The 15,275-nt window shown below is 39.7% G+C and overlaps 1 protein-coding gene and 1 long non-coding RNA gene across 3 annotated transcripts in view; both read right to left on the bottom strand.

Annotated features, from left to right (window-relative positions):
• LOC125784414 (uncharacterized) overlaps positions 1–15,275 on the bottom strand; it is a 182,683-nt gene that overhangs the window by 24,545 nt on the left and 142,863 nt on the right. The window lies entirely within an intron of this gene.
• Positions 1–15,275, bottom strand: part of LOC107196951 (raftlin) — a 181,854-nt gene that overhangs the window by 9,351 nt on the left and 157,228 nt on the right. For both annotated transcript variants that reach the window (XM_022679877.2, XM_022679876.2), the window contains exon 8: positions 6,596–6,699. In XM_022679877.2, coding sequence (XP_022535598.2) covers positions 6,596–6,699 — 104 coding nt within the window. The remainder of the gene's footprint in view (positions 1–6,595; positions 6,700–15,275) is intronic.

Consider the following 15,275-nt stretch of genomic DNA (forward strand, 5'->3'; position numbering starts at 1 on the left):
TAATTCGGTTTGATTAATCGCAAACTACCCTTCCCAGCCAAATAAAGAGTTCCACCTTTATTTGTACGACATCTAAAGTAAGAATTGCACCTGTATTGATGTAAGTGTTCTGCACTTTTGAAGCATCCTTTCTTTAAAATATCTAAAATATTGATGCTTGTTACAACAATTTGAGCTCCTTGCAATTTAAAGACATTTGAAATGGTCAATTAAGGCAATTAACTGCTTAGACTGTTTTTGTGGCTATTCATCTGAATAGCCAAAAAATTAAGAGACCACTTCAGTTTCTGAATCAGTTTCTCTGATTTTGCTATTTATAGGTTTATGTTTGAGTAAAATGAACGTTGTTGTTTTGGTCTATAAACTACAGACAACATTTCTCCCAAATTCTAAAAACAAATGTTGTAATTTAGAGCATTTATTTGCAGAAAATGAAAAATGACGAGTTCATATTTATAAAGTTTTAAGAGTTCAGAAATCAATATTTGGTGGAATAACCCTGGTTTTTAATCACAGTTTTCATGCATCTTGGCATCATGTTCTCCTCCACCAGTCTTACACACTGCTTTTGGACAACTTTATGCTTTTACTCCTGGTGCAAAAATTCAAGCAGTTTAGTTCTGCACTTTTGAAGCATCCTTTCTTTGAAACATCTGAACTATTGATGCTCGTCACTGCAAGACGCAATCTGAGCTCCTTGCAATCTAAAGACGATTTGAAACAGTCAATTAAGGCAATTGAGGCCCTCCCTAATTACAGAAGCAGCGCTTTTTAATAATGAGCAAGCAGTTTCCTCTCAACTACGAAAGCTATGAAGGCTCTCTTGAATCTGGGACGACTTTGATTAATTAGCTGCGTAGGTTGGCGTGGTGTTGTGGCATTTCGTGAAAGTTTAAAAACAGGCCTGTAATTAATCAGAGGAGACCTAAGACGGGTGGGAAGGCCTGATGATGTTCAGCTTGAGGGGGGAGCTGAGGTAGGGTGCTCGGGGATCAGTTGCCGAGGTGACAGATGGAGGCTACGCGGCTAACGTCTACACCTAGCCACCTAGCGTCGCCGTGAGCGTCCGGGCAGCATTACTGGGATCATCAATTCGCTCCATTGACGTTCCATTACACTGAACAAACAGGCCACACGGTCGCCTTCCTTCTAATGCTGAAGCACGCATTACACCTGACTGAACGAGACATTTACTACAGCCCCCAGCCTTTTGACTCGCAGACTCCGAGTCTATTCTCCAGCAGTATGAAACCCGAGCCAAAAATCAATCAATCCTGTTACTCTATCCGAACGCGCTACGAGCGACGTACCTGCGACTCCACTGCTTCCAGTAGAATCAGTAGAATAAGCTGCTGTAAAAATCCACCCAGACTCCCGGCACCTGCGAGCATTGTAAACCTCACTGGTGCTGAATGAACTCATACAGTGCTCATTCCAGTTCAATTTGCTCCACGCAGAGTTACACTGGAAAGAAATGCAAAGTGACAGATTTGCTTTGAGCGTGAATAAATCCAGAATCAACGCCTGAGCCGAGCCTAATACAAACCCCCGAGCCTTTCACTACTCATCTGTTTTGATCCGGGCTGTGACACGAGGGAAACGAAGTCAAAGGGGTGACTGAAAGCTCCTTTTTGAAAACTGGAATTTGGCGAACAATTCCAAAAATGACTTGGAATACAATGTTTTTATTACTCTGATTGCCATTGTTACAATGCTCTTTTTGTCTTTTACAGTAAAAAATTATGGTACCTCAAGAAAACTGCATTCATTCAGCTACTTTGGGGCGCTATCTTACACCTTGTGCAAAGAACATCTCATTGCTAAAGCTCATTGCTATCTTATACCATGACTACAGTCACGCTGTTTGTCTGTCTCGTTCAAATGGCAACTGAGGGGCTTCAAGTGGTCCAACTAAGACATTGCCACTATGATCAGGAGATTTCCGGCTCGAATCCTGGTCATGCAGCTTGCCATCAACTGGGTAGGGGAGTGGGTAGATGACACTCTTTCTTCTCATCACTCCTAGGGTGATGTCGATCAGCACAAGGCGTCTGTGAGCTGATGTATCGAAACAGAGGTTTTCATTTTGGTAAAATCAAAGAAAAGCATTATTTTTAAGTGGTCTCTTATTTTTTTCCAGAGCTGTATGTCCTAATTCTTTTGTTTACAGATATACAGTATTCAAAAATGAAAAAGGTAAGATCAAACCCTTTTAAATGGAAGTCAATGTAAAAAGATTTTATTCTTAGTCATTTTGGAACATTTCTACTGGTCCATTCCTTAAGGAATGTTAAAGGAAGAATGCCAGATTCACATTATTTCAAATGTATGATAAAACATGGGGCCCAGATTAAGCTGAAAAAATGTATCTCTCTTTGCTCAACCAATAAATTAAAGTATATATAATAAAATTGGCCGTAAAGAGTTCTCTAATATTGGTATTGAGCACTGTAGTAAGGTATGGGTCTTTAAATCTGCCTATAGTGAAAACTTCACTTCAAGAACCAATCACACCAAGTCGTTATCCAGCATATGTTTGTGTTTTGAACAAAACCAACTGGGAAAACTAATTCCTTCTATGTGCTTTATGACCGACGGTTAAGGTCGGTGATGAGCAGCAGGCGACCTCCTTGACCGGTAGCTGGACACAGTGCAGCTGAGGAGCATCAGCAATCGATTAGGTCCAGACATGCCTTTTCTTTAACACTGTTTGGACAGGTCAAACCTTGTGAATAGAATCTTTACACTGGATTTTCTGTAGACTGGACATTTTTTTCCGATGTATTTAAACCTCTTTTCTTTCAGCTCCCACACATACAGACAGTAGTGACAGTTCTTTGCAGTAGAATTTCTATAGGTGGCCATCTAGGCCATCTAGGTGGTCTGTCTGTCAGCCAGCCACCACCAACATTATCTGGAGATCAGAGGGTTTAATGTCTTTGCTGTAGAACAACACACAACTCCAACTGCTGGTGTAACGATCACAAGCCATCAATGGATAGATGGACGATCACAAGCCATCAAACCAAGCTGAACTGCTTGACTTTTTGCACCAGGAGTGGATTAAAGTTATCCAAAAGCAGTGTGTAAAACTGGTGGAGGAGAACATGCCAAGATGCATGAAAACTGTGATTAAAAACCAGGGTTATTCCACCAAATATTGATTTCTGAACTATTAAAACTTTATGAATATGAACTTGTTTTCTTTGCATTATTTGAGATCTGAAAGCTCTGCGTCATTTTTGTTATTTCAGCCATTTCTGATTTTCTGCAAATTACTCTAAATGACTATTTTAATGACCATCCAAACCACTTTCTGTTCTCACAGCTGCTGAGTAGAAGGAGGCTCAGAAGCTTGAAGACCAGAACCAGCCAGTTATGAGACAGCTTCTTCCCCCAGGCAGCCAGGCTGTGAAACAGCCAGTAGAACAGTGTACCCATACAAACTCTGCACTTTATTTTACACTGCATCTATCAGACTTTCCCATATTATACAACATTCTGCCCCCTGCACTTCCCACTTAACTCATTCCTTACCTGCACTTACTCATAGTTATTCTGTCACCTACTGGACTATTTCCTCACTTCCACACACACACTCTAGATATCTGCATATCTACATCTGTGCAATATTTGTTTTGTGCAATATTTGTCTATAGTGTAAGTTATATGTGTATTGTTATTGAGTGTATTGTGTATATTGTTTATACTGTAAAGCTATCTGTATGTCCTATTTTATATTATATTTTATTTTATTGTAAATATTATTCTCTGCACATTGGTGGGAATCTGCACCCAAGTTTTTCAGTCACATGTACACCTGTACTCTGTGACGTGACAATAAAAAAAAAAATTGGAATTTGGTAGAAATGTTGTCTGTACTTTATAGAATAAAACAAGAACATTAATTTTACTCAAACAACAAATCAGAGAAACTGATTCAGAAACTGAAGTGGTCTCGTCAGTAAGTTTTAGTGGTCCCATCCAAATCAATGAACTCAGCTTCTAATCACTTCCATGGCCACAAATATATAATAAAACCAAGCAGCTAGACATGCAGACTGCTTCTACAAACTATAGTGAAAGAAAGGGTAGCTCTAATAAATATTCCACAGCCAACTGTCAGTGATATTTAAAGTAAAAAAGTGGAATTTAAAGTAATTATGAACAACACAACAGCAAGAGTTATTCTGCAAAATCATTTGCTAAAGACTTCCAAACTTTATGTAGCTTCAGATTATCTCAAGAACAGTTTCCATGGCTGAGCAGCTACACATCCAAGCCTTACATATACAGGGGTTGGACAATGAAACTAAAACACCTGGTTTTAGAGCACAATAATTTATTGTCCTGATGGACAGTTCTGGTGGAAACAGGAGAGTTGAGGTGCACATTGAATTCTGCCGTGATTTGATCAGCCCTGGTTTCATGTTTTTTGGATACAATCCGGGTTAGCACCCGAACATCCCTTTCAGACAGCTTCCTCTTACAGCGTCCACAGTTAATCCTGTTGGATGTGGTTGGTCCTTCTTGGTGGTATGCTGACATTACCCTGGATATCGTGCCTCTTGATGCATCACAAAGACTTGCTGTCTTGGTCACAGATGCTCCAGCAAGTCTTAGTGCACCAACAATTTGTCCTCTTTTGAACTCTGGTATGTCACCCATAATGTTGTGTGCATTGCAATATTTTGAGCAGAACTGTGCTCTTACCCTGCTAATTAAACCTTCACGCTCTCACACGCTCTTACTGGTGCAATGTGCAATTAATGAAGATTGGACACCAGGCTGATCCAATTTAGCCATGATGAAACCTCCCACACTAAAATGACTAAACAGTGCTTCAGTTTCATTGTCCAACCCTTGTACACAGCTCTGGATAAAAAATTAAGTCTAATTGATGTTTAGTAGCATTAGTTTGCGTGTAGCAATATTATATTTGAGAAACATTTTCACAGAACCCCAGAAAACACAGTTTCCTTCTGCCATTGAAAATCGAGGTTAATAATATGGGCATTACGCCAACTACAGAACGCCTCACAACTTCAGCGGTCTATTCTCAGTCTTGATCCTCCTCAAAGAAAACAACACCACATGCAATCATCCTGACAAAATGCATGCTCATCTTTTCAGCACTGAGCGAAAACTGCGACTGAAAGAACAATTCAATCGGTGATCCTGAGCCTCATTTGCATGTGTGCATGTGTCTATTTCACTTCTCAGCCCTCTTCTGTGCCTCTCTTGTGAAACTGACAGTATTCTGAGAAACGTCTGGAGAGCTTCTCGAGCGTGGAGGCAGTTTCTTTTCATGAAAAGTCAATGAGCAATGCTAGCACTGCGCCTGCTGCAGGTGTGGAGAAGTCATGGTGGGAAACCGAGAGGAGGAAGGCTGTAGAGGATGTAGGCTGAAGGCTTGTTTCTACATTCCGGCTCGGTGAGGTTCCTGCACTGCCTCTGGGAAAGCACCACTATCTCCACTGAGAACGGACAGTTGCTGTTATCAGCATTTGCATACCAGGAACCCATGCTGTCAGGTACAACATCCCACAGCTGTGATACCTGCTAGCAGCAGTGTGGAGGATGTACTGTATCTCCATGCTTCCATGATGATAAACAGCTCTGGCCAGCTCATATCTTGACCAGCATAGACTCTATTTTTCTTTTTGTTCGAGTAGTTTTGGTAGTTTGTTAGTATGGTGGCCGATGGTTATGTTATGTTTGCATTTTTACTCCTGAGTATTTGTGAGACCTCATCCCCTATTATGAACTGTCACGATTACTGTATGTTTTAGACTAATTCTTTTTTTTTTTTTCAAAAAATCAACAGTGCTCCTTATAATCCAGTTTGCCTTATGTATGAATTCTACCAGTCAGGTATTAAGGAGCAGTAAAAACACTCCACTGAAGTGCAGCACTATACAGGAGTTTCAGTAAAGTTTCTCCAGCACCAAGGCTGGAGCAGTATTAGCATTAGCCACTAACTACGCTAAGCGCTAGCTCTTTTGCCATTCAGAGGTGAGTATACTGGACGGTAGTTGGCGTGTTCACCATATCTTGACAAGCATCGACTGTCATTTTCTTTTTGTTCGAGTTTTGGTACTTTTGGTTTTTCACTTCTGAGTATTTGCAAGATCTCATCTCCTAATATGAACTGTCACGATTACTGTATGTTTCAGACTATGAGGTGCACTTAAAATCCATTCATTTTCCCCCAAAGTCGACAGTGTGCCTTATAATCTGATACATCTGCACAATATTGGAAAAAAAATTCATTGCAAATGTTCGTTTTTTTGACGATATATATCACGAAATTAAACTATGTTGGGCCCAAACAATGGATGTCACCAGCCCCACCCCCTCCCGCTCGCTGTCTCGCGTCAAGACCGATCAAGAGCTGAATCAGCGCCGAGCTCAACTCAAAAACCGAGGAAAACAGCAAAACAACAGTAATCGGCCCTTTAAGCAGGCATTTAAATGGCTTTTTAAAAGGTAAATTTCTGCCTAAATCACCACATAATCTGTGTTTATGTCACTTTTTTAGCCATTCTGATACCTAGTACAAATACAATGACACTGTCTAGGGTTTCATCACTACCTGTTGGTTTTGACGATTGGTGTGGGCAATACACAGGTCAGCCTCCATCCGAATGAAGCCAGAGACTGCAGGAGAGGGATGTAGTCCGTCTTCACCTGTACACCCTGTAAGAAACATAAAACATAATCCTTAAAAACTTCATTACTTCTCGATTACTTACACCATTTTCACATATGAATTCTGGAAAAAAGATTCTAGAGAATCGGGTCAGGACATTATCTGAAGATGCCCTTCCACATGTATTACATACAGCTGGAATTTTTCAGTAAATTGTTTAATGCTTTCGCGTAAACTTTTTTAATCAGGTAATGTGAGAACTCTCAGGCGATGATCAGATTTGTCTTTGAAACCAGCCAATAAACTCACAGAATGAGAAGTGATCCAATCTTCATTCTGCAGCTTTTTTTTACATATCGCTCTACAATATGATCATAAATCGGCCAGTAGAGGCTCATTGCTCTCTTGCACCCCACCAACAGTCTATTTTAAATGGTAATGGGCAATGGTTTTCCTTAGTGCATGTAAACTCTGATCAACTTCTTTTAATTTATTGAAATACATCCATTCCTGCATTTCAGCCCTGCAACACATTTCAAAAAAAGTTGGGACGGTAAACCATTTACAACTTTGTCATGTTAAAATTCCTTCTCACAACACTTAAAAGACTTTTTGGCATTGAGGATACCAAGCAAACAAGTGTTTTAGCTGTTATTATCTTCCATTATCCCTGCAATCAGGTCTGTGTAACAGTACAGTGTATTTTTTCTTTCCTTTTTTTTCACAGACAGATGCATTTGTATGCAGCATGTGGTTTTGCATTGTGTTGTTGAAAAATATATAGGCCATGAAGGTCTCAAGAAACCCAAGAAGATTTAAAACAGAGCTAAAAAAACAGCCAGTTCTAAAAAACCCAAAACTGTTACATCACAGTTTTGCTTTACTGTGTATGTATGATGGATTCCATTGATTTTAGATGTCAGATTTGGAAATCAAAAGTTTTGAGTTCCAAATAAGGAATTGCATTTGGAATATACCCACAACTCAGATTTCCTACTTACAAATTTGACAAAGTCCATCCAAAACAGAGCTGGCTGTAAAACAGGCTAGTTCCAAAACCCCCAAAACTATTACATCACAGTTTTGACTTATTGTATTTATGCTGCCTTCCATTCGATCTTGGATGTTAGAATTGGAAGTTCTCATTTCCTTCTAGGAAACTTAAGAAAACCAGGAAGATTTAAAACAGGGCTATAAAACCAGTCAGTTCTAAAACCCCCAAAACTGTTGCATCACAGTTTTGGTTTATTGTGTATTTATGCTGGATTCCCATTGATTTTGGATTTTAGAATTAGAAGTTCTGAGTTTCAAATAAGGAATTGCAACTGGAGCATGCTCACAAGTCAGATTTTCTATTTGAAAACTCGGGAAACCCTAAGAAGATAAAAAACAGAGCTAGAATGCATTAAATTCTTAATGCTAAATGCTTCAATACAGAAATGTACTGACGGATGCCCATGTTTATTGAGTCAGATAACAGATAACTGTGTGGAAAAGTTCTGGATAACTGTGTGAAATGTGTGAAAATGACTATAGAGTATGGATGTGCCAGAACTGGGAGAACATCAAAGGTGGCAAATTCTGAAAGAGACTTTAATCAAAGCAAGACGCTGATCTGGGTGTGATTTCAGAGGGGTTCCTAAAGACAGATGTTAATATAAAAGATGTATTGTGAGGAAGCTTCAGGAATAAAACTGGGATCTTATTCAGAGAGCCTGTTTAATGAGTTGTTTTCAGACGTTTAGAGATGTCGTTGGTGTTTTTTTGTCTGGGAGCTGGCTGTCTGGTTGGCTGGCTGGTGCGCTCATTTGATAACACAGGAAAAGCAGTGCGGTTTAACTGCACCTGCCCCAGAGGAAACCGAGGCGCGTGTCAGCCTCGCATTCAGGCGTGCAGCGCACACACACACACAATGATGACACTCACAGTTCTGCACCACAAAGCGCTGTCACAGATTTGCACGGATGCTCACAAATAAATGTGATTCTTCTGCAGAAACTGTAACCGTCTTAAGACTAAAGGTGTGCCTGAAATTACGGACTTTCATAGAGCACTAGCCACTTTCAGGGCAAATTGTCTCTTGTGTAGCAATACAAAGAGACCCAATAGTTACATTACTGTACATGGTAGGAGGTGTACTACAATTGGGCATGGGCAAAATGACTACAGGCTCTATTTTAGTGATTTTTAGGCGAACTTCTAACTGTAAACTGAAAGCAGAGGCAGTATTGTGTGTAATGTTGCCAGTCCATCCCTGCTAAGCCTAATATATTAATTCTAAAAACTGGGGTGTCAGGTCGCTTTTCGCAGGAGTTCTTCTTCTGGCCACGTCACACGTCTTTATGTACTCACACCACACGTACAGCCTCTAAAAGAGGATCCGGCTCAGTTTTACTGAATGCGAGCAGTTGGTGGAGCATTGGGGACTTCAGAAGGGGAAACTCAGAGCTCAGTAGCTCATTCACTCATAGTAAAAACAAAGAAACGAAGTTTCTGACTGAGCTTGAGCTCTCTCTTTCTCTGACTGAACCTAAACTGAAATGGGATTTATCCGCTTTGAAAGAAGAGAGACTGCATCACACCCGCCCAGTTTAAAATGATTCTTTCGCACGCTTGGTGCAATTACCCATTCTCACCAGAGAGGGCACTAAATCCTACATTAAACCAATCAGTGTGTCACTTGCCATTTCCTTTAAGAGCCAGGTGTACTCTGACTTTGGAAGATTGCTACTTCAGGGGCGCAGCAGAAGAAACTGACCAGTTTATTGTTGATGTGAAAGTTTTAATAGCTTGTGGTGCACCTGTGTTTTCCATTGCCAAGATAGTACCAGATAACACAAAAAATAACTTAAACACACCTCATTTAAAGACCACCACGCCCATCAGTGTAGATATACTCACAAGCACTGTTGCTATTTAAACAGCGCAGGTTGAAGGTGTGAAAATAGACTGTTGGTGGGGTGTAAGATAGCTATAAGTAAGATAGGGCCCTACATGTTATTACTGTCCTATTAATTATGTCATGGTCACAAAGGGTTTGGACTGTCCCTATGTATTCTAAGTTGGGTTGGTGCAAAAAGCTCTAGTACTGGATAGATAGATAGATAGATAGATAGATAGATAGATAGATAGATAGATAGATAGATAGACAGACAGACAGACAGACAGACAGACAGACAGACAGACAGACAGACAGATACTTCATTGATCCCGAGTGGAAATTCTACACATCCAGCAGCAGGTATGTATAGTACACAAAAGTTACAAAAGAAGGATAAGATATAACAATACATATACAAATACAATAAATAGTATAAAAGTACAGTTTTCAGTGTGTGTGTGTAATGGAGAATGGAGGTAGTGCAGTTGAACACAATAGACAATAAACACCAGTTGACCAGTTGACTATAAAAAAAATGTAATAGGCATCAGCAAGACTGAGAGTGTGTCCATAGATAGGTCTAGTCCCTGTAGAGAACAACTACCAATAGAATAGAACAATCTGGAGCAGATAAACATGACTGTCAACTGTGTTTTCTGGAATGATACATGGAATGAGTTGGGGATGGGTTCATTATTCAACAACAGGAACTCACTGATGCTCTTGTCATTCAAAGCAATTAAATCCTTACAGCAATGATTCATCCTCACTTCCAGACCACCACACCCATCAGTGTAGATTTATTCCTAATCGTTGATGCTATTTTAAAAGTGTAGGTGCAATGTGTGAAAACAGAGTATTGACGGGGTGAAAGATAGCAACGAGCATCTGCAGGGTGTACGATAGGGCCATAAGAGTTGACCAGTATTAGACTAGGTCAGGTTTATGTAGAAACACAGCATGAAATGTGCCTCAATGAGGCCACAATATGCACTCAGAATGTGTTCCTACAACCCTGTAACAGCATTCTATTAAGATCAAAACTAATCACGTAAACTGCAATGTAATTTTAAAGGTTCAGCAAGCTCAGGAAGAAAGTGAAGCTTAAAGCTCAGTGCATAGGTTCAGTCTTCCTCTACATATGCATGTGCCTAAGGACAAAAAGTACATTTTGTGGTTTTCAGTGTAGATGACCCATTTAACTGTGCAGTTTACCACTGGTGTACCAGGTTAAGAGAGCCAGCGAGGAACCTACATTTACTATAGTAAAGTTGCCAACAGTCTAAAAAGCTGCCACTATGATTGGGAGGTCACTGGTTCGAATTCCAGACATGCAGCTTGCCATCAGCTGCTGGAGCCCTGAGAGAGCACAACTGGCCTTGCGCTCTCTGGGTGGGTATATTGTGCTCTTTCTTTCCCCTCATCACTCCAAAGGGTGATGTGTATCAGCACAAGGTTGCATCTGTGAGCTGATGTATCAGAACCGAGTTGCTGCGCTTTCCTCCAAGCACGCTGTAATGCTACTTGGAAATCGACCATATCAGAAAGTTTCTGTGACAGGCTTAGGGCCCTATTTTAGTGACCTATAGCTCACCAGGCAATTGCGGATTGAGCAGCTGGATTTAAGGGCACCAAATGTACATCTTGCTCAACGCGAAACGTGCAAAATATGCTAATATTATACTAATTCTCTTTTTTAATCATGTTTTTTTTTTGGCCGTAACATAAAATAGTAGTAGCTTTTATTCTTGTGACTGTAGTAAATATATAAATAAATAATGCATTTTGTCTTTTTTCAGTATACACAGTTTAATGGGTCATCTACTCTAAAAAAAAAAAACCCACAAAATGTACTTTTTGACCCCGTGCACATGCATATGTAGAGGAAGACTGAACGTATGCACTGAATTTTCAACTGTTAGGATACAAACGTGCCAAAGTCAGAGCACATCCGGCTTTTAAAGGGAATGACTACTAGCACATTGATTGGTTTATTTTATGTTGCGCCCAAAACACAACCATAATTAATTAAGAGAAGCTGAGCAAGGCGTATATCTTTTGCGCCAAAGACACACCAAAGACACACCGACATGCCCTAAATCCATATGGTCGATAGTATCTGACCACATATTAATGGTTTTACCTGAAGCTCATTTTGGGTCTATGCACTAAACTTTCAACTGTTAAGATATGAACGTGCCAAAGTCAGAGCACATCTGGCTCTTAAAGGGAATGACTACTAGCACATTGATTGGTTTATTTTATGTTGTGCCCAAAACACAACCATAATTAATTAAGAGAAGCTGAGCAAGGCGCATTTTTTGTGCTCTCACAACACCAAAGACACACTGACATGCTCAAAATCCATATGGTCGATAGTATCTGACCACATATTAATGGTTTTACCTGAAGCTCATTTCGGGTCACTTTTATAAAATTTCAAAAGAATGTCTCGAGCACCACCATGCACACATTCACAGTACATACTCGTGTCCCACTGCTACAGACCCTGAATTTAGACTTGAACTAGCCATAACGACGCTGGTTAACTGAAACGTTAATGGTGCAACACGCAGCTGAACTCTGAGAGCACTGAGCCACAGTTACAACACTCTCCATCTCGCCGGCTGTCCTTTTGCCCGGGCTGAGGCGCATAGTTGTGGACAGTGTGGTAAAAGGCTGAGGCAGACTTCAGAGGCTTAAGGGCCCTGCTGGAGCAGGCTCGCTTATTTACATTGGCCTGGGCTGTGGAGGTTGCCCGGAGGGAGTGTAGATAAGGTAGGGGAAGGGTTTGTGTTGGACCCGGGCCCAGTGGTGCGCTGTGTGTTAAAACAGTCAGAGGCATGAGCTAAGCAGAACCGCCAGGGCCTTTTTCTAACGCTTTTTCATCACGCTGTTTCACTCTTCAAGTGTTTCATGAGCAGAATTCCCATCTCTGAAAAGCACTGCGCATTGATGCATTTATCATTAGACAAACAATCCTGTTCATTCCACAGTGTTAGTCATTCCTTTACAGCGAAACTAAAACCTTTTGTACCGAAGCTTTGTACTTTTATATACGTATTTACCACATCTACTACATTTAACCAAGCTTTAATCAGTATCATCAGTCCAGCCAGAAAGTCTGTGGTCAGAAACTGATGGGACAGATGGGATAGAATATGGCTTTAATGAGTAGAAGATGGGCTACAGTCTCTAAACCACAATAGTAGACTTTAAAGGGAGTCTTTAGTTGGTGCTTATGAACATCAGAATCATATAAGAACAATTATATGGACAAATCTCATTGCTATGTATTAGATATATAGTACACATACAGCTCTGGAAAAAAATAAGAGACCACTCCAGTTTCTGAATCCAGTTTCTCTAATTTTGTTATTAACAGGTTTATGTTTGAGTAAAATGAACATTGTTGTTTTATTCTATAAACTACAGACAACATTTCTCCCAAATTCCAAATAAAAATATTGTCATTAAGAGCATTTATTTGCAGAAAATGAGAAATGGCTGAAATAATAAAAAAGACACAGAGCTATCAAATAATGCAAAGAAAACAAGTTCATATTCATAAAGTTTTAAGAGTTCAGAAATCAGTATTTGGTGGAATAACCCTAGTTTTAATCACAGTTAATGCATCTTGGCATCATGTTCTCCTCCACCAGTCTTACACACTGCTTTTGGATAACTTTATGCCTTTTCTCCTGGTGCAAAAATTCAAGCAGTTCAGTTTGGTTTGATGGCTTGGGATCATTCATCTTCCTCTTGATTATATTCCAGAGGTTTTCAATTTGGTAAAATCAAAGAAACTCATCATTTTTAAGTGGTCTCATATTTTCCCAGAGCTCTATACTTCTTGTCTCTTAATGTGTTTGAGAACATCAGTTGTAAAGTTGTGGAGAGGTACATTTACAGGTATACAGTGAATAGTGAATATGTGAATAATGTTCGAATCCATGTTATGACAAGAACTACTCAACTAAGGTAAAGACTTAAAATAATTACTTTAAGAAATGAAGGTCAGTCGATCCGAAACATTTCAAGAACTTTCAAAGTAACCAGTCATCGCAAAGACCATCAAAAATGTTATACTGATGAAACTGGCTCTCATCAGGACCACACCAGAGGAAAAGAAGAGCAAGAGTTCCTCTGTTGCACAGGAAGTTTATCAGAGTTACCAGCTTCAGAAACCAGAAGTTTCAGTATTTAGGTTTGTTTAACACTTTTATGTTACTACAGGATTGCTTATGTGTTCCTTCTTAGTCTGGATGGCTATGATTATTCATTTACAATGTAGGAAAAAAAATAAAATTGGGTGAAAATCAGTGTATCAAAACTTTTTATCGATACTGTATTAATTATAAATAAAATCAGAAAACTGCCAGTGCAAAACTAAGTTTACTTAAAAACTAAAGAACAAATTATAGTAGCAGTCTTTTTAATCTAGATACCAATTTGTTTGGCTTCGCCCCTCAGCAGCCGGAGTCAGAGAGAGCACAACTGACCATGCTCTTTCTGATGTGGGTAGATGGTGGCTCTCTCCAATCCCTCCCATCATTCTCAATGTAATGTTTATCAGCACAGGCATCTCTTGACTGATGAATCAGAGATGGGGATACAGTGCTTTCCTCTAAGTGCATTGTCTACCTAGTGATGCAGTGATGATGCATTGATTGGTGGCAGTTCAAAAAGAGGCGGAGTCTGACTTCACTTCATGTATCTGTGAAGGCAGTGATAGGAGAAGTCCTGTTGAGTGGGGTGGCTAACAAGCTAAGCTACATCAATGGGAAATTGGGTACAATTAAAACATATGAAAAACAAGCTGTCTGAAAAGTAATGATAATATAATTTAAATGTGAAATTTCCTAAACCAAAACTGGTTCAAATGCAACTATACTTCAACAACAGCGGTCTGATCTCTTTGGCCTTGGACAAACTGAGGCAATTACAAGCTCCTGTCCACTTAAATAGAAACCCATACCTTCCAGGCCTACTATACAGTAGGTGTACAATTACAGATTGTAACCCATCTGTCATTTCATTGTCTACCCCATTTATCATCAGTCGTTTTTATTATTCCGGTGATGGTCTATTCACAGCACAGGGTTTCACATCCGTCAGTGTCACTGCTAGCTTTAGACCTTTAGAGCTTTAGGGCCACCATCCAAAAATACCCTAGAGCAGCTCTGCAGCGAGAAAGGAACACTTTAACATATATGTGTGCATTAGAAGATGGGCTACAGCAGCAGGCCTGTCGCTAAATAGTAGTTATTTTATTTAAGGTTCAAGGCTTTTATCCAAAGCAACTTACAAATAAACATGTACATTGGCAACAGAGGACATAGAAATTCAAGACAAAAAACATTTTTTGACAGGGCATAAATGAGGCCAATAGGATGGATGATCACAAGCCATCAAACCAACCAAACTGCTTGAATTTTTGAACCACGAGTGGCATAAAGTATTTTCAAAAGCAGTGTGTAAGACTGCTGGAGGAGAACATGATGCCAAGATGCATGAAAACTGTAATTAAAAACCACCAGGGTTATTCCACCAAAATTGGTTTCTGAACTCCTGAAACTCTTTATGAATATGAACTTGTTTTCTTTGCATTATTTGAGGTCTGAAAGCTCTGCATCGTTTTGTTATTTCAGCCATTTCTCATTTTCTGCAAATAAATTACAATATTTCATTTGGAATTTGGGAGAAATGTTGTCTGTAGTTTATAGACTAAAACAACAATGT

The sequence above is a fragment of the Astyanax mexicanus genome, chromosome 1 (assembly GCF_023375975.1).
Source record: "Astyanax mexicanus isolate ESR-SI-001 chromosome 1, AstMex3_surface, whole genome shotgun sequence".
Taxonomy (NCBI): domain Eukaryota; kingdom Metazoa; phylum Chordata; class Actinopteri; order Characiformes; family Acestrorhamphidae; genus Astyanax; species Astyanax mexicanus.